General features: G+C 37.4%; 1 protein-coding gene across 1 annotated transcript in view; it reads right to left on the bottom strand.

Annotated features, from left to right (window-relative positions):
* Positions 1-231: 231 nt before the first annotated feature.
* Positions 232-26,942, bottom strand: part of MINDY2 (MINDY lysine 48 deubiquitinase 2) — an 87,649-nt gene continuing 60,938 nt past the window's right edge. The window contains 3 exon segments of the mRNA XM_028505615.2: positions 232-6,096; positions 7,333-7,533; positions 10,500-10,673. Of these exon segments, the coding sequence (XP_028361416.1) occupies positions 5,968-6,096; positions 7,333-7,533; positions 10,500-10,673 (504 nt within the window). The 3' untranslated portion in view covers positions 232-5,967.

Here is a 26,942-nt window from a genome sequence, read left to right as displayed (position 1 = left end):
CAAAACAGATGAATTATCTCAGAAGTAGGAAGGTCATTAAGATAGTAAAAAAAAAAGAAAAAATAGGCACTCATACACTGTATGTTTAAACTCTTTGAGAACCTTGTTTCAGTGGGCCAGTCTCGGCCAGGCACAGAGATCTCTGACATTTCATAGCAACTTCTTGACCCAATTAATCTGACAGTAAAGTAGAGGAAAGAAACTTGTTTCTTCTTCTTGCTATATTTCAAGATCACTTTCTCTACAGTCTTTACAACATTTCACTTGCTACTCCCCCTAATATGCGCCACAATTCAATTGTTCTGCACAATTCAAGGAGAAAAAAACTCACATGCACTAATGTTAGGAAATGACTTTCAGGGTTTCTCTGAAGTTTCACAAGTGAAGATTATTCCTTTTGCTGACTGTTGTGTAGCAATCATACATCAGTCTTCTATCATATTGTCTTACTTGTGATGTGCAGATCTGTGAAAACAACAGTTGTCATTTTATTGAGGAAGATAAAGCATTGTAGCAAAAACCACTGGAAGCTTTTCAAATCCTCATTTTTAAAAATCTGTAAAGTTTAGATATCCTACTATATACTCTGGAAAAAATGATTATTTCACATAAGATGTAAAAAGGAACAACATCTGACAAATTTGAGAGACACACAGGACATTTAATCTTTTCAAAGATTAAATGACACCCTTAGTCTTAAAATACATCCCATTGGCTAGAACTGCTCAGCAGTCAGTTATAATGTTCACTTGGGCAGGTCACTGACTTGGAATTTACAAGGGCGATTTAATTTCCTGACTTCCTGTTTAAAGTTGTAGCTACTAAAGCCAATGAAGCCAGGATCACCTTTAGAAAATTTTTTCTTTGTGCATTTTCTATCCAGGAGGCATCCCTACATTCCAAAGCAGGACATTACAGGAAGGATGGATATAATGTTCTTAGTTATTGGTGACAAATTACTACATGATTTGAGGAAATTCTTGGAATATCTGATAAAGTAGATTTTTTGTAGAAAAACAGTATTTTTTTTCTTTAATCTACTGTGGTTTAAAGCTTAGGTTTTGTATTTCTGCTATGGGATTTCAACACCGTATCTGGGATAGTACCATGCCCTAAAAAACATCTGTTCTAGGCAGACAAATCTCAATTTCTTCCTTTCTCAGAAAAATAGCATGAAGCTGAACTTGAGGCTGTAGTTACTTTTACCCTGTTCTTGAGTTTAATGTTTTTGAGATAGATGTGAAATTAGAAACTAGAATCCTTCACATAAAAATATGTATGCATATCAATTCATTAAATTCAAATTACTAAAAGCAGAAACAGGATTAAGTCAAATACATGCATTAATAAAAATTTAGATAGATCTTCAAAGTTAAATTTATCTGGGTCTTGCAATATGTCATTTAGACTCCATTATCTGTATTTTGCAATTTATTTTGTTCAGGAAGCCTTCTATTTTAAATTTTAGTTTGTTTTATAGTGTCACCAAGAACAGTAACCTCAATTCTTCATGTTTTCCCAAAAGCTTCACAGGTGTTTGACATCATAAAAAAAAAGACACTAAATTACCGGAGAACCTGCCCTGGCTAGTGTGGCTCAGCAGAATGTGTGCCGGCCTGCAAACCAAAGGGTTGTCAGTTTGATTCCCAGCCAGGGCACAAGCCTGGGCTGTGGGCCAGGTCCTCAGTGAGGGGGTGTGTGAGAGGCAACCAATCAATGTATCTCTCTTTCTCTCTCTCCTTCCCCTCTCTCTAAAAATAAATAAAGTTTAAGAAAAAAATTACCAGAGAACCTAAGAACTCTGATTCTAATGAGTTCCTTCACCATTCTCAGTCATTTTCCAAAAAAAAAAAAAAAATTACAATGCACATTATCAAATAACATACTAAAAAAGAATTTAAATCGCCCTGAAAATGGCAGTAATTGAGAGATCTAAATGTATTCCATCCATGTAATAAAGTTTACATATATGGTACTGATAACCTGATACCATTATACTTTGTTCCATGGAGGAAAAGGCAGAGAATCTAAATATTTATATATATGAAAGGTACTGGAAAAAATACAATCTTAGTGCTTTTTATTCTCCCCAAATACTCTTGGTTTTGACCCTATAGTCCACAGAGCACAAAAGAACTGTAAAATACATTTTGGGAAGAGATGATGCCATACTCAAAGACACAGGTAATTCTACAGATTATGATAGCATTAAAAAACTGGCTTAAGAAATAGTCATTGGGGAAAACCTGACTTTCAAGAACAAAAGCTGTGCAATATTTATAATTCTTTAGGTAATACTTTGTGCTTCTACTATGCCCTTTATTCAGGGGTGCAAAGCACTAAAAAACTGTCATTTATATATTTAGAGTAAATAGAGGCACAGAAATTTTACCATGGCAAGATAAAAGCCAGGTTTTTAGGTATGATTAGGAATTCCACACATCCAATTCATTAAAATGTAACTATCTTAATGCCTCCATCTTATTCTAGCAAACATAACTTACAACTATAGTTTAAGTTATATGCTCAAACAATGTGTGATTGGTAAAGCCCACAGCTTTTCGTCACATTAAAAATAACTGGTATATTGAATAGGAAAGTTTGTTTTGCTTTCTAAAAGAACTTTTTTAAATAAGTGAGATTGTTTGAGGACAGTTCTGGAAATTCTTGCCTCAATTTTTCTGCATACATATTAATGGATGCCTACATTAATATAGGGACCACAATAATCCTTTCCTTAAATATCTATTTGACTTCTAGTCCTTTTCTCTCAGGATCTTCTGTCTCTTATGGAGCTGAAGTGGTGATTCATTAAAATAAGTTTTTGTGGTTAACGTTGGGTTCAGTCAAGTAATCTCTGACTCTAACTTGCTTAATCAAAACTCAGATCAAGAAGGATGAGGAAGAATTCAAAACATAATAAGGGATAAGTAGTCAAATACTAAAAATGTGAGGCAATGAAACTATATTCCAATGCCTAATCCTAAACTTCAATCTATGCCTCATTCAGCCAACCTGACACCTAGAAACATAGCGGTTACCTTACCTAAGCACAATGGACCAGCATACTATAGGAAGCAGCCACTGCCAATTTTAGCCACCTCAAACAGCTTAGTCTTTGTATGCCTAAAATGTTGACTCTTAAATTTGAGGAAAATTCTCAGATTCCTTTGAGAATCTAATTAAACTCATGGATCCTTGCTTCAGAAATATACAGTAAGTGCTTTTAAATGCTGATAATCTATTGTGAATCATGGCATTATTGATTTAGTGGTATTAGGTATGAAAACAATTCATATTGTTAATAAAGACTGGTCACTAACCTTAAGGAACAGATTGTGAAAGTATGTGCAATTGTAGTGATCATTTCATTCATTCATGTATCTCTCTTACTAGCTGTAATGGTGACTGGTTGGTGCAAATGTGCCCCTAATCTAGCCAATGAATATTAAAACCAAAAATGTTTGACTCCTAACTGCTGCTAGCAGCATACAGGTAACAATTTTCAAGTACTGCAAAATACTATGGAGGAAAGAGTTTGATATACCACTACCAAATTCCAATGTACCCAAACTAGCAATGAAATGTCTGAATATAATGTGTTGCCTTGAGAAAAATTTAAGAAAATAAAGACACAATAGCTCTAAATCCTTTATAATCTCCAAGGATTGGAAACCAGTATCTCTGAGAAATTTCTTTGTTTTAATAGAATTGAACATTTAATTTTTCCCCCATAGTAATCAAAGCAAACACTTTATCATTATTACTCTTGGTATATCAAACATTCTAGGAATGTAAGAAAATCTGACTTGGAAATACAACATAGAAAAAGGTTAAATGAACAAACACATTACATATTTTAATTACTTTCTATAAGTATACATTGACATCTACTTATCTGATAGCACTGCTGCTTTTGAGTGAGTTATTTTTTTATTTCCAGAGGGAATGGAGAATGGCAGTATTACCTTTGGAACAAAGTAAGACAACAGTAGCAAATAACAGAAGAATAGCTTCTACATATACATTTTTTGAGGGTAATAAATAGATAAGTATATAATTATGGGAAAATATGCCTCAAATATGCTTTGTAAGATTTCTCAGGAATTTATTGTTTCATTTTTTCTTATTAAAATATAATGCACTATCACTACTATCTGTTCTGGGAAAAACAAACCCTGAGGTTTTAGCTTCCTCCTTCAACCAGAGTGATATCAAGAGTAAACCTGGACTAACGTCAACTTATTTGAGCCAACAGAGACTTCTGTAGTACATTTGATCACTTTACCAATGTACGCATGTTCTGTGTTATTATCAAGACTCACCAAATATTTTACATCAAAGTTTTATATCCCAAACAGGTTCTCTGATGTTTATCATGCTAGCACAGGAAATTTGAAGAAATAACAAAAGGTGTAACATAAATAGACATGCAATACATAAGACATAAAAAATACAGCTTGACCCTGGATTTTTCCCTTGAATAATTCCTTCCATAAATAAGACTTTACTTTTTACATGTAGACTAATCCTATAACTTGTCTTAGATCACAGAGAACATTAAGGACATTTAGACCATATTTTTTGGTAGTCTATTGTCATCCGAGACCACAAACAACATTCTCCAAGTGGATGCTCAAGTTAGACTGATGCTCTTAAACAAATTTACTGAGGCTTAGAATGTAAATCACATAACTACTTGCAGCAGCAACAGCTGTTTCAAAAACGACTAAAACAAACTTTTAAATATAAAGCATATAAAAAGGGACTATTAAGGATTGTTTTCCAAACTATACCTAGAAATACAGGAATATATGTGTTGCCTCATGATTAAGTTCAATAAATATTCTTTTTGAGTCCTACAAATGCTACAAGATGTTACAGTTTTATTTGGTTCCCATAAGTTAAAAAATCTGATTGCTTTTATATAAATTCCTCCAACAGATTTTTATTAATTCTTTTTTACTAGACTCAGAGATTATCTCTAACTTTCTTTCAGAAATGTGCTTTTTTGTTAGTTTTAGTAAGTATACTTAATTTTCTACCAAATAAACATGATTTAAATTTTAAGGTTCAAGGTAATTCTAGAAAAAGGTAGACATTGAACCATTTTCTTTTCTCCATCCCCATATATACAAAGCCTAGCATCCACTGTGGTTTCCTTCTTACTCTCACTACACTATCAGGAAATAGTAACTGTGGTCCAAGTTACCTATGTTAAAGATTTCAAAATTCCTCAAAATTTTACAACACTACAAAGTCAATATCTGGTTTTGATGAGATTAGTGTTATGTAATTTTTTGCTACTAGAAAAGAAATACAAATCTTTACTTTTTCTATCTAATTAAATCCAAGCTCCATGATCATTTCTCATGATGATATCTAAAATGTACATTCCTAAAGAAAGGTAAAGCTGTTCAAGGGCTGAACTAGTCCGATAAACAATTAAGAGTTATTTATTCCTGTTATTTTTTGTCTTTTTTAAATTTTTCAACCCCTACATTAAACCCCTGGTTTCTTGTGGATTAGATCATAATTTAACATTGAAAAAATTAATTTTCAGAAACTATTGTGCTAATATTTAGCTTTCAGGAAGGGATCAGACAAAATCAACTACCTCCATTCACTGTTAGAACAGAAGATAAAATAGCTTACTAACTGATAGGAGTTATGAATGTCACTATGACACAAAGTTTGCTGTGATTTGCTTTTTTGGCTACAAGTGCAGTACTTTTCATGAATGACAACACACAGCATTTCCAACTTGTAACATGAAACTCCAGCTCATAAAGAGTGTACGTGTGACTTGAAAAAGTCTGATTGTAGCTAAGTAACAACCTTTCCCCTGAAAAACATGAACAAAATCCATTGGGAAATCAGGCACAGACGGTATTTATCGGTTTTTCTTTCCTCCTGTGGTTTTGTTTCTCAAGAAATGTAGATGGTTCCAAAAGAATCCAACACTTGTTACAAAATAACACAGCTATTTTTTTCCTTTTCTTTTTCTTTATCTTTTTCTCGAGGTTCCTTTCGTTTACGTTCACTATTTCCAGATTGTTTTCCACTTGATGGAGAGGCTTGTGCTGGCTGGCTTTGCTTTAGGAAAAATAAACAGGAAGAAATTACTGTAACTTTTCTAAGGTACTTAATCATAGTTATCTAGAAAGAAAAACCACATGAATGAAAAGACTCATTAATGGAAAAAGAAGCTACTGGTGTATAGACTTCTTATTGTTACATGGTATCTAAGTAGTTGCCTCTACCACTCTGGATAGATACAATTAATGTATCTATTAGCCTAAGTAAATAGAACTTCAAACAATAAATAACATCTGTACCATTATACTGCCTGAAGCCTCAATTTATGATGAAGTTTAGAGAAAAGTTAATGAAAATGATACCATTTGGTAAACTACAATAGTTCTCCAAGACCACAGTAAGTACCATAATAAACAGATTTTAAAAGGAGAACAAAAATGCTGTAAACAGAATGTGGAATAAGTGTATCTGGTGAAACAAGAGACAGTTTCAAATGAAAAGCTAATCATAAATGGTAGGTCTTCACTTTTAAGCTTGCGGTAGTCAATATTTGAACTAGAAATAGATATGTATTTTACTGGAGACCTCTGTATTTAAATCTTCATCAGCTCTTAAAGGGCAACTTGCTTTCTTGTACACACAAATCAAGGGACCAATTCTTGCAAGGTACAGTTAAACATGGGATTTTTAAAAAACATTAATGCAGTGAGAGTTAACATATAGAAACCCACTTAATAGTCACATTTTCAGTGCTTAAAACATTCAACTAGGAAAAGTAAAAAGTGGGAAATTGCTAACCTTTGTAGGATACTTAGTACATGTCAGACACTGGGTTTAGTTGTTCTCAACCACAACCTAATAGTTATCTTCTATTTTACAGACAGGACAAATGAGGCTAAGAGGCAGAGGGCTTTGTCTAAGGGGTTGCAGAAAATGCAAATCCAAATCTATCTGGCTCAGAAGTCTACATTCTTTCCATTGTACCTCATACTGTCTTCTAATTGACAAAAAGACTATTTAAATTGATTTATTCTTTGCAGTTATTCAGTAACTTAAAAAATAAATTTGAAAAATCTTGTCATCAGAACCTTAGGAAATACAACTTCACTAAATGAGAAAAACATTAAGATAATAAAAAAATAGAATAATGTTATAAAATCTAATGGCTGCTAAAATGCTAATATAATTGCATTTGAGTATTTGAGTCAACACCTAATGAAAAAATTACCTCAGCATGAATGTCTTTATAGTTACAGTGATCATTATGTTTAAGAATAAGAACACTAGTTTTACCTGAGCCTGTGTAGAAACGGAAGCAGAAGCAGCAGCGGCTGCTGCTTGTTCCTGTTCCTGATAATATTGAGAAGCCCGTCTATCCTCTTCTTCTTGGAGTTTCTTTGCCAGTTCCAAATCACTGATTCCTTCAGGTATTTGTTCCCAATTGATCTCTTGGCTCTGCTGTTCTTGTTGTAAAGACAATGCCATAAGATAGTCCTAAGAAATTAAATTATAACCATCTTTAGCTATGAGACTTTACCCAAAAACTAGTAAGTGTAAACATAGAGGTTATATCTAAAAAACTGTAAGAATGGCTTCTAAAACACATATCAGAGCTTAAATGTAAAAACCAAAGTTATCTAAGTATTTCTGTTTGGGAATATGAACTTATTTCAGTGATGCTGTCATTGTTCTAAATATTTTTGGAATTCATTTGAAATTCTTTCTAGAAACAGTATATAAGGCATTTGAGAAAGTTTTAAAAATGTTTCCCCTGTTTACAAAAAAAAGTCTGTAGAAAATTAGCACAAAATATGAAACTACAAGAAAGTCAAAATTACCATATAATGACATAGAGATAACTACTGTTAATATATATCCACCCAGTTTTTTTACATTCATATACAAATTCAAGCACATTTCCTAGTCCCTAAAAATTATTGTAAGCTGTTTTCTTTTCCATTTAATATAACAAAAATCTTGTTTATTTTTAAAATTATTTTTATTTATTTTTAGAGAGAAGGGAAGGGAAGCAGAAAGGGAGAGAAACATCACTGTATGATTGCCTCTCATGTGCCCCCTACTGTGGACCTGGCCTGCAACCCAGGGTGCCCTAACTGGGAATTGAACCAGCGACCTTTTGGTTTGCAGGCCGGAACCCAATCCACTAAGCCACACCAGCCAGGGCATGAAAATCTTCTGTTTAAAAAAAATAATATAAATTCCTCAAAATTATTTATTAAAATTCTTCCAAAACAAGATTTTTAAAGTCAATGGAGTTGTCCACTATACAGTCATACTCAATTACTTAACCACTGTCTCTCCCTCACATATACACATGCAGATTATTTCTTGTGAGAAAAAGTGGTACCTCTTTGGTCAAAAGTTATATTACCTAACTTAACACCCACTTTCACTAAGAATTAGTGTCAAGTGAAACTTGACTCCTCTGTGCACCTCCACAAAATAATAAAAAAAAAATTGCATAGGGTATGTTGTGTGAAGTCCTCGTACTATCTAGTATGACCATCTTACTGAAACCAAGAATTTGTCCTTCAAATTTTGTCCTCAATTCTTCAAACTCTGCTCTTTGCCAAGTCCCCTGGTCTTAAATCCATTCCTTCCTTGCTACTGCATTTGTGTGTGGGTGTATATAGTCTCAGTACCTTACAACTGGACCTCCTGTGGCAATCTGTTGCTTTACCTTCATTCTCTCTGCTCCAGTATCTTGTACATATAATGATTAGAACAATTGTTTAAATTTTCTCTTAACTGATATTTAAAAAACAATGCCCCTATACAGCTTCTGAAACAAAATGAGTATGTTTATTTGTACGACTGTCAAAGGAAAGCCAAAAGTCCTAGAAATACTGACATTTGTTTGAATCAAGTATTCTTCTGTGCATTCATTCTTTGCTATTCAAATTGCTATTATATAACAACATATAGTATTACTTGGTCAAATAACTGCCTCTTCTGCTAGAACTGCAGAATCTTTGAGGGCAAAATCAAATGATTTATCTTTCTGTCTCCAGGACCTAGTTATAGTGCCAAGAATATATTGCTCAATGAATATTGGCTAAATGAATGCAGTCTCTATGAACTTAAATTGTCATTAGCAAAACATGGGTTAACCATTTAACATAACAATATTTCAGCCTCAGTTGGAGAAGTCACATCACCGTTATACTTCTAGTAATAAACATTGTGGTGGCAAGCCTGCTCACCTGTTGCAGGCAAAAATCTTATGTCTCAGTTCTAAATAGATATTCTACTCACTAATCTGCTCTTCCTTAACTTGGACTCTAAGGCTTAGAATACCCACCTGCACTTTACCCATTGCACGCTATCTTCAAGACTCCCTCTTTTCTACATTTTCTGATTAGCCAAAATATATCCCAAGTATGTACTTGTCTCTTCATCTCCACCACCCAAGGCTAAGCATCATCCCTTCTTGCTTGGACTACTAGTCTCTACTTATTATACCTGTGTCCTTCCTCTGTAGTCTCCATCTAGCAACCAACCTTTCTATCTCCCTCCCTCCCTCCCTCCCTCCTTTCCTTCCTTCATTTTTTTTAAAGATTTTACTTATTTATTTTTTAGAGAGGGAAGGGAGGAAGAAAGAGAGAGAGAGAAACATCAATGTACGGTTGCTGGGGGCCATGGCCTGCAACCCAGGCATGTGCCCTGACTGGGAATCGAATCTGCAATGCTTTGGTTTGAAGCCCGAGCTCAATCCACTGAGCTACACCAGCCAGGGCTCCTTCCTTCATTTTTAATCTCACCCAAGGACATGCCCACTGATCCCAGAGGGAGAAGTGGGAGAGAGAGAGAAACATCAGTGTGAGAGAGAAACATCAATTGGCTACCTTGTGCATGTGCCCCATGCTACCACCAACTGAGCCACCCAGCCAGGGCCACCTAGCAACCTTTCAAAAAGGTGAAGCAGCCCTGACTGGTGTGGCTACGTGCCTTGGGTGTTGCCCCATAAGCTAAAGGGTTGCTATTTTGATTCCTGGTCGGGGCACTTGCCTGGGTTGCAGGCCAGGTCCCCAGTCGGGGTGGGGGGGCGGTGTGAGAGGCAACTGATTGATGTTTCTGTCCTTTTCTCCCCACCCTGCCACCCCTTTGTCTAAAAATAAGTAAATAAAAATTTTTTTTTCAAGGTGAAGTAGATCATGTCACGTCTATGTGGTATACTTGGACTATCTTCCCTACTACAACTGAAATAAAATTCAAACTCTTTACCATGACTGTCACAGCTCCATATGATTTGGTCTTCTGAACCAAAGTACGTTATTAATGTACATATAGAATGATCACTTACCTATTTAGGAAGTGTCAGGAAAATTTTACAAGTATATTAATGAATAAATCTTTACTTCAAAAGTTTTGGATAACTAAATTTATATTTCAAAGGAATGAGCATTTTAAACAAAATAAAGAAGACAAAACAAATTTACCTGATCTATTTGATCTTGTTGTCCTCTGTATACAGTTTCAGGATCTGAAGGAGGCCGCAGATGAAATTCTGAGTCACAGAAATTTCCATCACCATCAACATTGTGTAGGCTTTCCCAAACAACTTTTTCTTCTGTAAGAAACCCCTGGTCTGTTACCAGCAAATACAATAGACCCTTAATAAGAAATAACAAAAGAAAAAGGACTGTTAAGTTAATTAAAACCAATTACCGTATTTTTCGAACTGTAGGATGCACGTTATCCCCCAAATTTGGGAGGAAAATGGGGGTGCGTCTTACAGTCCAAATGTAGTTACATTTACATTGGTGAAATATTATGTTATTTATGTTATTAAATATTTTACCACATTTTTTGAAGCAAAAATATTTTCCTATTTTCCTTCTCTAAAACCTAGGTGCCAAATTTCCTGAAGAATATACAGGTAACAAATAAAGCAGAGTTACACTAAAATAGTATCACATTGCCTATAGTCATAAGCCTATATGACTAATCCAATTCATACCAATTTTTCCTTTCTCTGTACCATTAGCTGCTCTTCCTTCATACACCAACAGTACTTTGTACCTATTTCTACTGTAGCACTGAATCATACTATACCATGCTTGTGTTTTGCTGCCCCATTCTCTAGACTATGTGTTTTAATTTAATCTCTGTATTTTTGGCCCTTAGTCATTGCCAAAGAATTTAGCATTGAACTCTAATTTTTCATATGCTTTAGTTCTAACTCCAATCATGTGTAAAGTGTCCCTAGTATATCACATAAGAACTGTAAGCCATTTTTCTTCAGATTTGCCAAGGATATGACTCTCATTTACTTGTTCAGAGTTCCTACTGTTAATACAGTGTTTATTATTCCACAAAAATCATACTTTTCATGTTCTATCTTATCATCACAATTAATCTTAATAATTAAGAATAAGAAATTCATTTAAAGAGTTTGACAGTGTAGGTAGAGAAATTATTGAATTAATTCTGAAGCTTTAAAAATTAAATAATTATTTGTGAACATTTATTATGGGTTTACTGAGGGACATGGCTCTTCCTAATGTACAAAGTCTTGCCTGCTGTCTACTACCAGTTACATTCAAGAGTTAGCTGTAGATATTGATTGATTTATATAGTCATTGAAATTATTATAGCAGCATGAAAAGTATTCACAAAGAAAAATATTTTGATAATAAAGTTTAAAGACATTGTTTCAAGCAAAATTTAAGTCCAGGTTAATACATTTTTTAAAAAAATCAGGTATGTTTCAATTCATCAAATACCTGAATGCCTATCATATGCTCAGCACTATGCTACTAAGTGCTTGAGGATTCATATCATAGAAAATAATAGTTTCAGCTTAGTTTGGTACTAGCACTTTATACACTGAATTGTAGTTCTCTGCTTAGTTAATTATTCCTTAATACATTTCAAGCTTTTTGAGGGCCAGAGCCATGGTCCTCATGATCTATTGTAACATATTTTTAATACCCAGTTAGAATCTACCTTGTCCTAGAATAATTTAACAAAACAAAGTCCTTTCCAGCCAATTTTCTACTGAATAGATCTGACTCTTCTGTTTACACTTATCACAATATATTTCAACATACCATTACATTATACCATATCTAGGCTTTATAATTTATTTTATGTAAATCATATTTGATTGGCTGTGTGCTAGGGGAGGAACCACAATCTTATCAATAGTTTTTCTCTAAATGATACTTTAGGATGGGTAATTTCTATGATGGTTTCTATTAAAGCTATTATCATCCAGAGCATGTGAATATTTATATATTTCTTATCTAAAAAGGTATCCTATTCCTGGTATAACTGACGTGTCCTCTCAAGGACCATCAGCCTCAATTTCTTCCTCTTTTAGATCTTGACATTTATCAAAACCATCTGTAAATGGTCCACTGTTAACAGTGCTGATTATTACTCAATAGTCTTTTATATAACTGTAGTATAGAATAGGAAAGTATTTATTCATTTAATATTAAACACCTTTGGCCCACTTTTCCTGAGAGTCTACAGTTAAATTACTATCAAGAATACTTTTTGCTTTTTTATACACCATCACTTTTGCTACACTATCTAGTCAAAGCTTTCTTTTCTAAGCCCTACTCTTCCTTCTAATCTTACTCACCAGTCTCTAAAATACTAATTTCATAAAAAATAAGTAATATAGGATGCATGTATTAAATTCTTAAATTATTTATTCATGTATAAAATGTATAAATTATATAAAAATGATAAAAACAGATAATTTTATAGTTTTTAAAATGAGGCAACTGAATAACAACAGAAAACTGGTAATATCTTAATAAATAAGTTGTGTATAGAGTATGAATAACATAATGACAATATCATTACAATTTGTAAATGGATAAAATTAAACTTGGTAAATGTAATAAAAATAAGTAATTCCAGCCTTTAAAATACAGAGGAAAGCACTACCTGAATATTTTTGGTTAACTATTTGGATTACTTAATATCTTTGAACTTTAGTTTTCTTTTCTTATGAAGTGATATATAGACAGATCTGAAAATTTCTAGGTTATTTTATGAATTGAAAGATGAACTTTATTCCTCCTTAACAAACATAAATTTCATCCACAAATAGATCTACCTAGAGAGGCAGAGCTGTTGAGAATGTGAACTTGAAGTTAGATTGGTGCTGCTTACAAGCTGAGTGGCCTTGGACAACTAACTTGGGGCCTTTAAGCCTGTTCTCTCAGTTGTAATAGGGAGTAATAATATTCACAGTCATGAAAATTAAATGAGACAGTGAATATAAAGTGCTTAGCATAATGCAAACACACGGTACTTAATGAATATAAGATATTATATTCATGATTATCATCTACTTATCTCAGTTACTGTATCTGTCTCCTCCTAGTTAAGAGAAAATGAAAAATCTCTCTGCCTGTACTATGGGATTTATCACTTTCCTTACTCTGTTTCCACATTTCTCTATTCCTTGCACCTATTTAAAAAAGAAAATGTATTATTATTTTAAAAAATAAATTTAAGACTATTAGCCATTTTTTTCCCTAAGATTTTATTTATTTATTTTCAGAGAGAGGAGAAGGGAGGGAGAAAGAGAGGGACAGAAACATCAATTGGTTGCCTTTTGTTTGCCCCCAAATGGGGACCCAGTCCGCAACCCAGGCATGCACCCTGACAGGGAATCAAACCAGCAATCTTTTGTTTGGCAGGCCAGCACTCAATCCACTGAGCCGTGCCAGCCAGGGCTAAAAGAAAATTTAAAAGAAAATGACAATATTTGATGCATCAACCACCTTTTGAGGATCACTAAATTAAGCCCTGGCTGATATGGCACAGTAGGTTGAGTGTTGCCCCACGAAGCAAGAGGTTGCTTGTTTGATTCCTGGTCAGAGTACAAGCCTGGGTTGCGAACCAGTTGGTCCACGTGCAAGAGGTAACCGATGTTTCACTCACGCATCGATGCTTCTCTCCCTCTCTTTCTCTCTCCCTTCCCCTCTCTCTAAAAAAAAAATATCATTAAAAATAACTAAATTAAATGAATTTTTATTTAAATATAGCCTTCTGTGGAAAAAAATCCCACCATAGTCTTAGTCAAAGAGAAAAGAGAATGGAGAAATCTATTTCTTTATCATGGCTTTGGTACATATCTAGAGCTGTATCTCCTTCTATACTACACTTCACTGCTAATCCCTAAATGTAAAGTAAAAAAGCAAACAAAAACTTGGTTTTGAATACACTCCAAAGAGACGCCAGTAATTTGAAACCAAGAGGTAGTAGAAAAAACAGTTATGATATGGATATAAACTTGATATGGAAAAGGGATGTTCAGAGACTTACAGAAAGATGGAGGAATAGGTGGACGCACCATACCTCCTTGCACAACCAAGATTAGAACAACAATAATTTACAGACAGAATATCACTCAGAACTGTCAGAGGATTTATCTGAATGGAAGTCAGACAGCCAAGAAGTTGAAGTAGACCCGTACATCCAGACTGGTAGGGGATGACGAGCCGGGTGGGCGCGGGACTGGCGCGGAGGTCAGGGAAAATTTGGCGCAAAATCGGTGTGACAGTCATCCGGGGAGCAAGAACGCAGCGGTGATCCCTGAGTACACAAGCTGCAGCTGGGGGACCCAGTGAGGCAGTGACTGTGGACCAGGGCAGAGATCGCGGCCCAGGATCCCAAAGAAGTGTCTGAGCCCAAGAGAACAGAACTACTGCCATTGTTCCCTCCCATCCCCACTCCCACCCCTGCCCCCACATATAACATCACAATCTAGTGACTGGGGTGCCCAGCCTCAGTGAACACCTAAGGCTCCGCCCCCTACCATAACAAGAGCGACCAGCCCTGAAAAAAAAAAAAAAAGGAGAGACAGGGAAAGACATAAGATATGTTTCCAACAGAACAGATCAATCCCCCAGGACTCATCCTTTTGAGCGACCAAGAAATAGCCAATCTATCAGATGCACAGTTCAAAACACTGGTGATCAGAAAGCTCACGGAATTGGTTGACTTTGGGTGCAATTTAGATGAAAGGATGCAGGTTACCATAAAAGAGATGCAGGAAGGTACTCGGAGGAGAGCCAATAGTGAAAGGAAGGAATCTGAGTCTCAAAACAATACAGTGGACCAGAAGGAAGATAGAATCAACCAAGCAGGAAAGCATGATGAAATAAGAATTCAAAAAATCGAGGAAAAGCTTAAGAGCATCCAGAACACCTTTAAACGTTCCAATATCCGAATTATAGGGGTACCAGAAGGGAAGGAGCAACAAGTGGAAAAGTTATTTGAACAAATAATAAAGGAGAACTTCCCCAATCTGGCAAAGGGAACAGTCTTCCAAGAAATCCAAGAAGCTCAGAGAGCCCCAAAGAAGTTGGACCCAAGAAGAAACACACCAAGGCACATCATAATTACATTAGCCAAGGTCAAAACGAAGGAGAGAATCCTAGAAGCAGCAAGAGATAAGGGGACAGTAACCTACAAAGGAGTTCCCATCAGACTGTCAGCTGATTTCTCCAAAGAGACCTTACAGGCAAGAAGGGGCTGGAAAGAAATATTCCAAGTCATGAAAGACAAGGACCTACATCCCAGATTGCTCTATCCAGCAAAGCTCTCATTTAGAATGGAAGGGAAGATAAAGTGCTTTTCAGATAAGGTCAAATTAAAGGAGTTCATCATCACCAAGCCCTTATTTTATGAAATGCTAAAGGGACTTATCTAAGAAAAGAAAGAAAAGACATGTATAGTAAAAGGACAACAAACTCACAATTATTAACAACCACACCTAAAGCAAAACCAAAAGAAACTAAGTAAACAACTAGAACAGGAACAGAACCACAGAAATGGAGGGCACATGGAGGGTTAGCAGCAGGGCGGTGGGAGGAGGAGAGAGGGGGAAAAGGTATAGAGAATAAGCATAGAATGTAGGTTGAAAATAGATAGGGGGAGGGCAAGAATAGTATGGGAAATAGTATGGGAAAAGATGAAGAACTCACAAGTATGACACATGGACATGAACTAAAGGGGGGAACATGGGTGGGAGAGGGGGTACAGAGTGGAGGGGAGAGAAGGGGGGAATGGGACAACTGTAATAGCATAATCAATAAAATATTTTTTAAAAAAAGAAAAGAAAAGGAATGTTCGAGAGGAAGTCATGACAGTATAGAGCTATGCACATGTCATTATATAAACCAAAGACCTAGAAGCTAGGTTATCTAGACAAAGGCCAAGGAATTAGTAGTTTATCCTACTTCAGAGCAAGCAGAAAGTATTGGAAAAGTGGAGGTGGATCATAAAAATAAAACAGTATTCAATAACTAGATCTTAGATACAGAATTATATATGTATATATAAGAATCTAATAGTCATGATCATATGGATAGTATAAGAGGCAAAACAGAATGTTTCTATGAAAAAGGTAGTTTATTCACAACTCATTTTTATACTGTCAAATTTCCTGCCTGCGTAAAATGTCATTTCACTATCTAGAATGACTGGAATGGCCCCGAGAGCATCTGTTCTCTCACTAGGGTCTCCTCCTGCTGCTTTCAGGTCCTACTTTAGGTATGCTGATTAAAAAACACAGGTCTTCAGAGAATAACATACATAATGTGGATTTGCCATGATGATCTATCCAATTTAATTGTACAAGATTAGGAGGAAGTATGTGGAGCAAAGTAACATAAGTGAGCAGAAATTGGGGATATATGTATTTCCTGCCAATGGACAGATGATGGATGAATAGTTTAATCAAGGATTCAAAGGGAGTACTATCAAAATGAATAACCACAGAAGCTGGACTGGATTACTTTCCAATAATGGAGGAAACCGCATAAAGTACTTGTTCAGAGTTTAGGAATAGTAAACCACACAGCTAGGAATGATAAGAGGACTTTTTACCCTGGCTGGTGTGGCTCAGTGGATTGAGTGCTGGCCTGTGAACCAAAGGGTTGCTGGTTCCATCCCCAGTCAGGGCACATGCCTGGACTGTAGGCCAGGTCCCCAACAGGGGGCACGTGAGAGGCAACCATACATTGATGTTTCCCTCCCTTCCTTTCTCTCTAAAAATAAATAAATAAAATCTTTTTTTTTAAAGAGGACTTTTCAACTGGAAGTAAAGGTATCTGTCAGAGAAAGGTAAAGGTGAGAGAAAACGTGCAATCAAAACCATAGGTCTTACTGTGTTAGATAGTTGGAAAATGTGAGGTTGATTGGCAGACATTATACAGGAGGGGCGAGTCAATTTGATTTAACATATCCACTGTTACTCTTCAATGGCAGAAGGCCTAATAAAAAGTCTGCAGGGAAAAAAAGTCTATGGAGATGGAAAGGTAAAGTAAATAAATGGAGAATACTCTTTCCAAATACAAGTTTCAGAAATATCTATACTTTCTAATGCTTTCGTGTATAGAGAGCACCAAAAATTCTAACCTAAAAGAGAATTTGTCTTGTCTCTATCCAACGTCTAGAGATAGGAGTTAGAACAAAAGTATAGTACTGGAGAATGTTATAACAGACATATACATCCCCTCTGGTCAAACAAAAATCCACAGCTCATAAACCTCTAAAGTTCCAAAAGACTTTAGATGACAAAAGTTTTTACACACAAGTTAGAGTTTAGTAAATTCCTAAGAAAACTGATACAACCAATAAAAGATGCTGGAAATGACCTTTCCTGAGTAATCCTTTTTGTGCTGACAACATGGAATTCTTCCTTGTTGGTCTTGGTCCTGAGATGACAATGGCATATGATGTGATATGGGTACCAGAAAGCATAAAGATCCTTTCTGCAAATTCTAATAAAAAATAAGTCCCAATAATAAAATAATAAATCTGTAGACATTTATGACTGATTGCCAATTTATTATTACTATAGGTCCCTAGTTACAGATACCATTTACCTGTAGTAGAAAGAACTCTATCCAGATACTAAATTTTTTTTGGTTGAAAGTATATCTGAATTCTGTGGGATGAACTGTGTTTGTACCACAGGTATTCCAAAGAGCTCACAGGGACAGTCAGATGGGAAGTGATCATTAAATGTGAATGCATAAAATGTCCCTAAAATCTAAGAGTTCTTCAGGAATGAAATGTTAAAAGGCATTATGAAGACCTACTGTAGTATTAAATGTAGCCTAATCTTATTTGAAAAAGCAGCTTTCTAGTCTTTTCCTTACTTGTACCATTATTAGGTCACAGATTTCCTGGCACTTAAGTTCATAAAGAAATACAGATATTCTAACAATCCAAGAATGAGTGGTAGAGAATAACAGTTTTAATGCTTAACAGGTTTAACAGAACAAGGGAACAATCTCCCATTCTACTTCCTTGTTAAGCAAATGGATACTATTTTGGAGGAATTCCTTCCTAAATTTTATTAAGTATTCCTTCAGGGCTTCTTGTTCTACAGCAAGCACCAAAGAAGTGTTGTAAATTCTATTGTAAATACAGTTAATCAGTCACTGGATCAATGAGAAGTGTCTCTGACTCTTCTAAACAATGTACTCACTGGGTACTCAGCCACAAGTAAAGCAGTGTCTTATTTAAAGAGTCTTCTATTGGAATTATAGTTCAAAGGGGATGAAGAATATAGAATGGAAAGGATTCTAATGAAGCATAAATAAATAGCCCAAAGCCTCATAAGATCCCTGGAAAACACAAGATTTGCATCATATTAAAATGGAGTTATTTCACCAAATTTAATGCATTGTCCTTGATTAGATCCTGGTTTGAACAAACCAACCATAAATCTACATGGAGAAAATGAGAACTCTGAATATGGACTGGGTATTAGATGATATTAAAAATGATAGTTAATTTTGTTAGAAGCAACAATGGTACTGAGATTTATTTGAAAGAAAAATATTTGTGTTTAAACAAATTGAAGTATAAACAAAAAGAGAAGAACAGTATTGTTGGGAACCGCCCTGACTGGTATCAGAAGCTGAAACCCCCACCTAGGCTAAGGCTAAGGGAACGCCCTTGGAACCATAAGCCAGCAAGGAGACAAAAGCTTATCTCCCTGGCAGGAATGCTGCTTCTGCTGCTTTATTCATAACTGAACTCCAAAAAGCTTGGTCGGTTAGCCAAAGATGGGTAAGATTCCCCAAGGGGGGAACAACCTAAGACAGGCATGATCACTTTGGGAGGCCCCCCAAAAGAAGGACTTGGGGGGCTGCAGCAAAAGGGGGTGATGGACCCTCGCTCCTCGGCTTTGACATAGCCTGAGTTCTCATGTCTGGGAGGAAATCTCCTTATCTCTTGGTTGCCTTAGTTCCCTTGCTCCACCTAAGCCTGAAACAATGACAGGGTGGTGCAGCTCTGTGCTGAAAAAGGCGGATTCCCCAGGTGATCAGGCCTAAGAAAGAATATGTAAATTACTGTGAAACCTTCTTTGTTTAGAATGCTCTCAGTTGAATGAGAAGGGTCCTAGGAGGAAGTCTTACGGCTCTTTTACCCCACTCAAAATAGACCCTCAGATTTCCTTGTTTTCTATGGTTCCTTACTTCCCCCTAATGAGTACTGTACTTTACCTGAATTATTATGCAAAATGAGCCCAATAAAAGCAGGTATGGACGGTAAATCGGCGTACTCCCCACTAGAGGGGGTGGCCATTTCATCCCTACTTCTCCACAGAAACTAGTTTGTCTCCGTGCATATTTTTTCTTGTGTGTTTTCGTCGAGCCATCCACAGTGTTCCGTGATCACTGCTGGCCGGTGACCCACGCAACACAGTATAATGTCAAAATAGTTGGACTTTTGTTCAAGATGGCAGCAAAAGTAAACACGGCTCACCCAACACAACTGCATCCAAATTAAACTAAACTGTAGAAAAACCATCATTCAGAACTGTCAGAAATCAAGCTGAATGGAAGTCCTACAACTACAGAATTAGAGAAGAAACCACAATGAGACTGGTAGGAGGGGGAGAGATGCAGAATGGGCTGCCCCCACAACCTCGTGTGGCACATAAAAATCAGAAGGCATATCTCAGGAGTGAAGGGTCCCAGCCTTATACTGGCCCCCCCAGCCCAGGGTTCTAGTGCCAGGAAGATAAGTTTCCATAACTTCTGGAGTCCCAGGCAGTTTCTCTTAAAGGGCCCATTCACAGACTTGCTTGGACTCACTTCCTCTGAGCTCTAGCACAGAAGCTGCAGACTGAAAGACATCAAAGACATATTAGGAGGAACTGAATTGTCCAGCATCAGGGCGAGAGCTGAGGGGCAGCTTTCTCCAGACAGAAGTGCTGGCAGAGGTCATTGTTTGTTTTCTGAGTCCTCCCCCAGAGAGCTACAGAACCAGCAGCTGGACACTATATCTGAGACTCCATCAACATGGCTCACAGTTTGTCCCATCCTGGTGGTTCCCTGAGGCCCTATCCCACCCAGCTTTTGCTGATTTCTTTTGTGTTCATTTTCACTGTTTCCAGGTAATTTTTTACTTCTCCTTTTATCTCATTTTAATCCATTTTATTGTTCAATAACATGCTATTTAGTGCAGATGTTTGAATGTTTTCCAGTTTTTAAATTGTACTTGATTTCTAGTTTCATACCATTGTAGTCAGAGAAGGTGCTTGATATGATTTCAATCTTCTTCAATTTGTTAAGACTTATTTTGTGATTTAACATGTGACCTACCTTTGAGAATATTCCATGTGCACTTGAGAAGAATGTATATTCTGCTGCTTTGGGATGAAATGTTCTGTAAATATCAATTAAATCCTCCAATACAGTGTGTCATTTAAGGTCACTGCAAAGTAGGCACCATGGGACCTCACACAATTCTCCCAATCTCCATTAGCTGCCCTATCACATTTTTCTGAATCTGAATCTCATCAATGATCTGAAATCTCTTCCCTTTCAAAGGTGATTTTTAGTTTTGGGAAAAGCCAAATGTCACAGGGTGCCAAAAAACTCTGCAGGAGACATGATGCATGAGTGGGTGCACTGTTGTGATGAGGTTGCCAATCACCAGTTGCCCATAGCTGCAGCTGTTTTCATTGTATTGCATCTCTTGATCAACAGAGAACATTGAGATAATACTCCTTATTAATTATTTGGCCTGAAGGGTCATACATGTGATGGACAACACCTTCCCAATAAAAAACACAGTTAACATGGTCTTGACCTTGCTGTGACTTTGCTGCACCTTCTTCAGGTGTGGAGAACCAGGTGACTTCCATTGGGACAATGGAGCCTTCATTTCCAGATCATAGTCACAGACCCATGATCCATCTTCCGTTATGTCTTTCTTGAGGAAATCTGGTTCATTGGTAGTGGTTTGAATCAAGTCATTAGAAACTGCAGCATGATATTCCTTTTCCTTTGGTAGCAGAAACTGCAGAACAAATTTTGCCACACCATGTTTCATGCCAAGATCCTGTGTCAAAATCTTGGACACGGTTTTTGGAATTCCCAGATCAGCTTCTAGTTCTTGCATTGTCAGTCACTGATCTTTGTGATTGAAGCCCATATAGGTTTAGCGTTCTTGGGTTCTGCTTGTTGTCCTGGATGTTGTCCAAGAGGTCTCTTAACTTTTCCTGTGTTCAGCCTTCCAGAACATGGATCACTTTCAACAGATTCTCAACCATCTTTAAAGCATTTGTGCCACACTTATTTGTGCTGCACTTATTAGGTCATCCCCAAAAGTCCTCTGAATCATCTGAATAGGATGTTTCTGCAAAGGAATGTTCAAGCTTAATGCAAAACTTGATGCAGATTAATTGCTCTACTTGCTCATTTTGAATGTGATGGCCACACAGTACACATGCTCACTCAAGAGCGTCTATCATCCCACTGACTAATATAGTGAAGTAGGTGTCATTGGTCATACATGGGCATTCTAGGGCACCTCCCTGGCTGCCAGGTTACATGGATATCATGCAAACCATTCTCATTATATTAACAATGGATGGACATTTTTCAGACAGACCTCCTATATAGGTCATGTTTTCTTATTTATTTGGCTACCCTATGTCTTTTGATTGGAACATTTAATCCATTTACATTTAAGATTATTATTGATAGGTACTTATTTATTGCCATTTTATTATTTATACTTATGTTCCTCTATATGTCTTCTTAATGCAGGCCCTTTAACATTCTTGCAATACTGGCTTCATGGTAATAAACTCCTTAGGCTTGTTTTTTTTTTTTTTTTTTGTCTAAGAAGTTCTTTATTTTGCCTTCAATTTTACATTCTAAATGATAGCCTTGCTGAATAGCATAATCTTAGCTATAGGTCATCACTTTTTCATCACTTTGTTTACTTCTTGCCAATCCCTTCTGGCCTGGAGTTTCTGTTGAGAAATCAGCTGACAGTCTTATGGAAGCTGCCTTGTAGGTAACTGTCTCTCTCTTGCTGCTCTTAAGTTTCTCTCTTTGTCTTTAACCTTTGGCATTTTAATTATTATGTGTCTTGGTGCAGGCCTCTTTTTGTTTATCTTGATTTGGATTCTCTGTGTTTCCTGAACTTGTGTGACTTTTTCCTTCACCAGGTGAGGGAACTTTTCAGCCATTATTTCTTCAAACAGGGTCTCTATCCCTTTTTATTCTCTTCTCTTTCTGGTATCCCTATGATGTGGATGTTGTTACCCCTGATGTTGTCCCAGAGATCCCTTAACTTTCCTCATTTGTAAAACTTCTCTCATTCTCTTTCTCTTGTTTTAAGCTTTACCTGAGGACATGCTCACTGATTTTAAGAAGAGCAGAAAAGAGGGAGAGAGAGAAAGGGAGAGGAACACTGATGTGAGACAGAAACACTGATTGGTTGCCTCTCACACACCCCTGACCAGGGACTGAACCAACAACCCTGGCATGTGCCCTGACCAGGAATCAAACCTGTGACCTCTCAGTTTACAGGACAATGCTCTAACCAACTAAGACATACCAGTCAGGGCCTCTTTTCTTTTTGGTGCTCTGCTGGGATGCTTACTGTTATCTTGTCCTCTAAATCACTGATCTGATCCTGTGCTTCAGCTAACCTGCTGTTGATTCCCTCTAGTGTATTCTTCATTTATGACTGGCTTTTTTTTAATGATTTCAATGTCCTTTTTAATGCTTACTATCTCTTTAAGTTCTCACTGAGATCACCCATTCTTTCCCTAAGGTCCTTGGAGTATCCTTATAACCACTGTTTTATACTTTGCATCTCTTCTCTTGGTTGATTCCATTTCATGTAATTCTTTTTCTGAGGATTTCTCTAGTTTTTTTCATTTAGGTCATATTTCTTTGTCTCCCCATTTGTCTCTGTGTGTTAGGCAGATCTGCTGTAACTCCCAAACTTGTTATTGTAACTTTATGATGAAGGTGTCTCGTTCGGCTCATGGGCACAATCCTTCAGCTGATCTGAGCTCTGTGCTCCAGAAATGTTTCTTGTGGGTTATGTACAACTGTGACAGTTGAGTCTTGAATGTTGTTGGTTCTTTTGTGGTCAGAGTTAATCCTTCAGGGTGGCCAACTATAAGGGTAAACCTTCACCACCATGTATGAGACAATGTGCAGGGGCTGTCCACAGAGGCAGAATTTTTTCAGCAGAGTCTGGTGCTTGCCAGAATCCATCTTTTGGTATGCCACTTATGTATAGCTAGTTGGGTCAAGCTCTAGTGTGTTGTGAAGCCAACTACTGGTTGTGTTGGTTCTGGGTCCACTTGGGTGAGGTTCAGGTACACATTCATGTCAGGCAGTGTGTACATGGCCTTGGGCTACCTGTCTGGAGCTACCACACTGTTCACATCTGTATCTACAGGGCCTAGCTATATATGGGAGGGGCCAATCTATGTATAATGGTCAGCTTCCTCCAGTTTAGAGTTGGGGGCAGATCTGTAAAAGGGTCAAGACTCCCTGAGGTCTGCCTCCACCTATCATTGACTCTCTTCCCCTGAGGTTTTGCCTGGGATTTCTCTAGAACTTTCTGAAGAAAGACTGTAGAGTGGACCCAGGCTGGCCAAAACCACAGGCCATTCCACAGGTTGTGAGCTTGGTAAGATGGGGCAACTGGAGTCAGGAGGACAGGGTTAGTAGGTCCCCTATTTGAGGGTCATGTAGTCATGTGCTTAGTGAAGGCAAAGTGGACACTCATTCACTGCCAGAGTCTCCAACTCTAGTTTCCCTAGAAGGGACACCATGCAGGTTCAGATTGTATGCAGCCAGCCATCTCCTCTGAAGGAGAAAGTTCAACAGGGCAGAGCCATTGGGCTCAGGACAAATCAAAAGAGTCTCCCATTAGAGGGTGACACTGGCCCAGCCCACAGAAGGGGGCTAAGCAGTTCATCTCAGCCCCAAACAATGGCCTCTGAGGTTCTCAAAATCTGAATATCCCAGCTCTTAACTGTTCTTCCTTTCCAGCCTCGGAACTGAGCCCACAGTATCTGAGGCTTGGCAAGCCTGATGCAAACAGTTCTCTTTGAGAGTGGTGCCTGCAATCCAGCAGGAGTGGGGGATGGCACTTCCTCATCCTGGGGTAGTGAAGACTGAGATCACAGGGGAGGTAGGAGTGGCCTCTCCTACGATATAGCCACGTACCCTAGCACCTGCCTTTATGGTTCCCAAACAAAAGCTTCCCAGCCCTGGCTGGCGTAGCTCAGTGGATTGAGCACGGGCTGGGAACCAAAGTGTCCCAGGTTCGATTCCCAGCCAGGGTACATTCCTGGGTTGCAGGCCATGACCCCCAGCAACCGCACATTGATGTCTCTCTCTCTCTCTCCCTCCCTCCCCTCTCTAAAAAAATAAATAAAATCTTTAAAAAAAAAAGATCATTCAAAAAAACAAAACAACAACAACAATAACAAAAAAACAAAAACAAAAGCTTCCCAGGGAGACATGCTCCAAAAATCCCAGCTCTAGTCAGCACTGTGGTCCTCTTGCGTGGCTGATCTCAGAAGGATGGAGCTGGCCCAGTAATTCAACAGGTGAGGGGCCGGGGTAGCCAGCTGTGTGCTCAAGGTATGGAAGACCAGTTCTCTTTTCAAAGCCACAGTTTCGTAGCCCACCAAAAGCCTCCTCAGAAAAATGAGGGCCTCCAAAGTCACTGCAGGGTACAGCCCGCAGCCCTCTCTGCAGGACCTGAGTATAGCAGAGTGACATTGCCTGCAGTCAGAGACCAGGCAGTGTACTCCCCAGGCTGGGCTGTAACAATAGGAATGCTTGCCCCTGGAAGGTGGCATCTGAGTTTTCCAGGCAGACTGAATCCCCACTGATTTCCCCTACCAAATACTATGCAGGCCCCTTTTTCCATCTCTGTTGCTCTGGGTTGGGGATCCCTGCATGAAGTTGAGACCCCATGCTCTGGAAGGGAGGGAGGTTTTCAGCCACAATATCCCTCCAGTTTTTCAGTCACTGCACCTGGGTGCAGGACCCAGCACTTTCCACATCTCCACCCTTCTTACCAGTCTTTATGTAGCTTCTTCTGAGAATCCTTGGTTATAATGTTTCAGTTCAGCTAGCCTTCAGTTGGTTCTTCAGGGTGAATAAATTAAACAGCAATCATGCTCTATAATTTAGCTGTAAATTTGGTTTGGGGCCAAAAGCAGATGAGTGTAGCTTCTACCTACTCTGTGGCCATCTTGATACTATATTTGATACTATATCAAATATATACAGCTGGAATTGATACTATATTTTTTAGATTTTCCTTTTATTCTTTTCTTTCTCAGTTTCCTTTGCTAGTTTATCCTCCTCTAGTTGATCCTTAAATGTTGGTGCTCCTCAAATCTTTGTTTTGGGCCTTCTTTTTTCTTCTCATTTCATATTTTTGTTGTAAATCTTATCATATTGGTAAATTACTATTTGTACACAAAAATTATTCCTCTCTTGAACCATTTTCCCAATATTTGCACTTGAAGTGATGCCTCAGAAGCTATACTGGTTCAAAGGCTGACTGCATATCTTTCTTATCTTCCAGTAGTATCTGTTTCAATATAGAGCACCTCCATTCATCTAGCTCTTCATGCTCAAAACCCAGAAATCATTCTTTCTTATTTTTCACATCCTAATTACCAAAGCTGGTTGGTTATATCTCCTAAATGTCTGGAATCTTTCTACTCTGCATTTCTTTACCATCCTAGCCCAAGTCACTATAACCTCTCAGTTGGCCTCCTGCAATAGTCTCCTAACTAAATCCCCATTCACTCTTGCCTTAAAGTCCAAAACACCTTAATGTTGTCCACAGGGCAAGGAGACACACACCACTAGTGATACATTGTTTAATTATAGAATAGGTTTACTGAGAAAAACTTACTGAATTGGCCAAAAAGTCCATATGGTTTTTCCTGTAAAATAAAAGACATATTTTTCATTTTCACCAATAACTTCACTGACTTGGATATTTTGAGTATGTTGGGTATCTCCCGTGTGGCAGAACACTGATTGTTCTAAATGTCTTGATTTGATTGCTATCAACTTCAATTGGTCTATAAGACCATGGTGTATTGTCCAGCAAAAAATCTCTAGCACAAAACTTCGTAAAACAACTCTCAACACATTCCATCAGTCACAGCACATTCTCCAAACACTATAAAAATCTTTCTTTGCATTTCAGTTGTGTTTTTACCTTTCTTGAAATAATAAAACATTATATTGCCAAAAATGTTGCATATTTTACTCCATCTTCAATATTAAAATGGCTCCACAAAAATTCAACAATTTTGATGTTTTTTAAAAAATGCATGCTGATATGACAGCTGTCACAATCTACCAAAATTGTTTTGAATAAAGTTAAAGAAAACCAAGTGCTACTAGAGCCATTTTGTGGAAAAAACCAAATGAACCTTTTGGCCAACCCAATAGAAGCAAAGAGAAACACCAGGATGCACACATTCTCTGAGCTACCATTATCTCACAGAAAGGCACAGTTAGGCCAGAAACAGAGATATGACAGAAAGTACTCCTGAAGGGGCACCCCCTCCCCAACTACACAGGAACACT

Source organism: Phyllostomus discolor, chromosome 1, assembly GCF_004126475.2.
Source record: "Phyllostomus discolor isolate MPI-MPIP mPhyDis1 chromosome 1, mPhyDis1.pri.v3, whole genome shotgun sequence".
NCBI classification, from domain to species: Eukaryota; Metazoa; Chordata; class Mammalia; order Chiroptera; family Phyllostomidae; genus Phyllostomus; species Phyllostomus discolor.
This window is presented reverse-complemented; position numbering and strand designations above follow the sequence as displayed.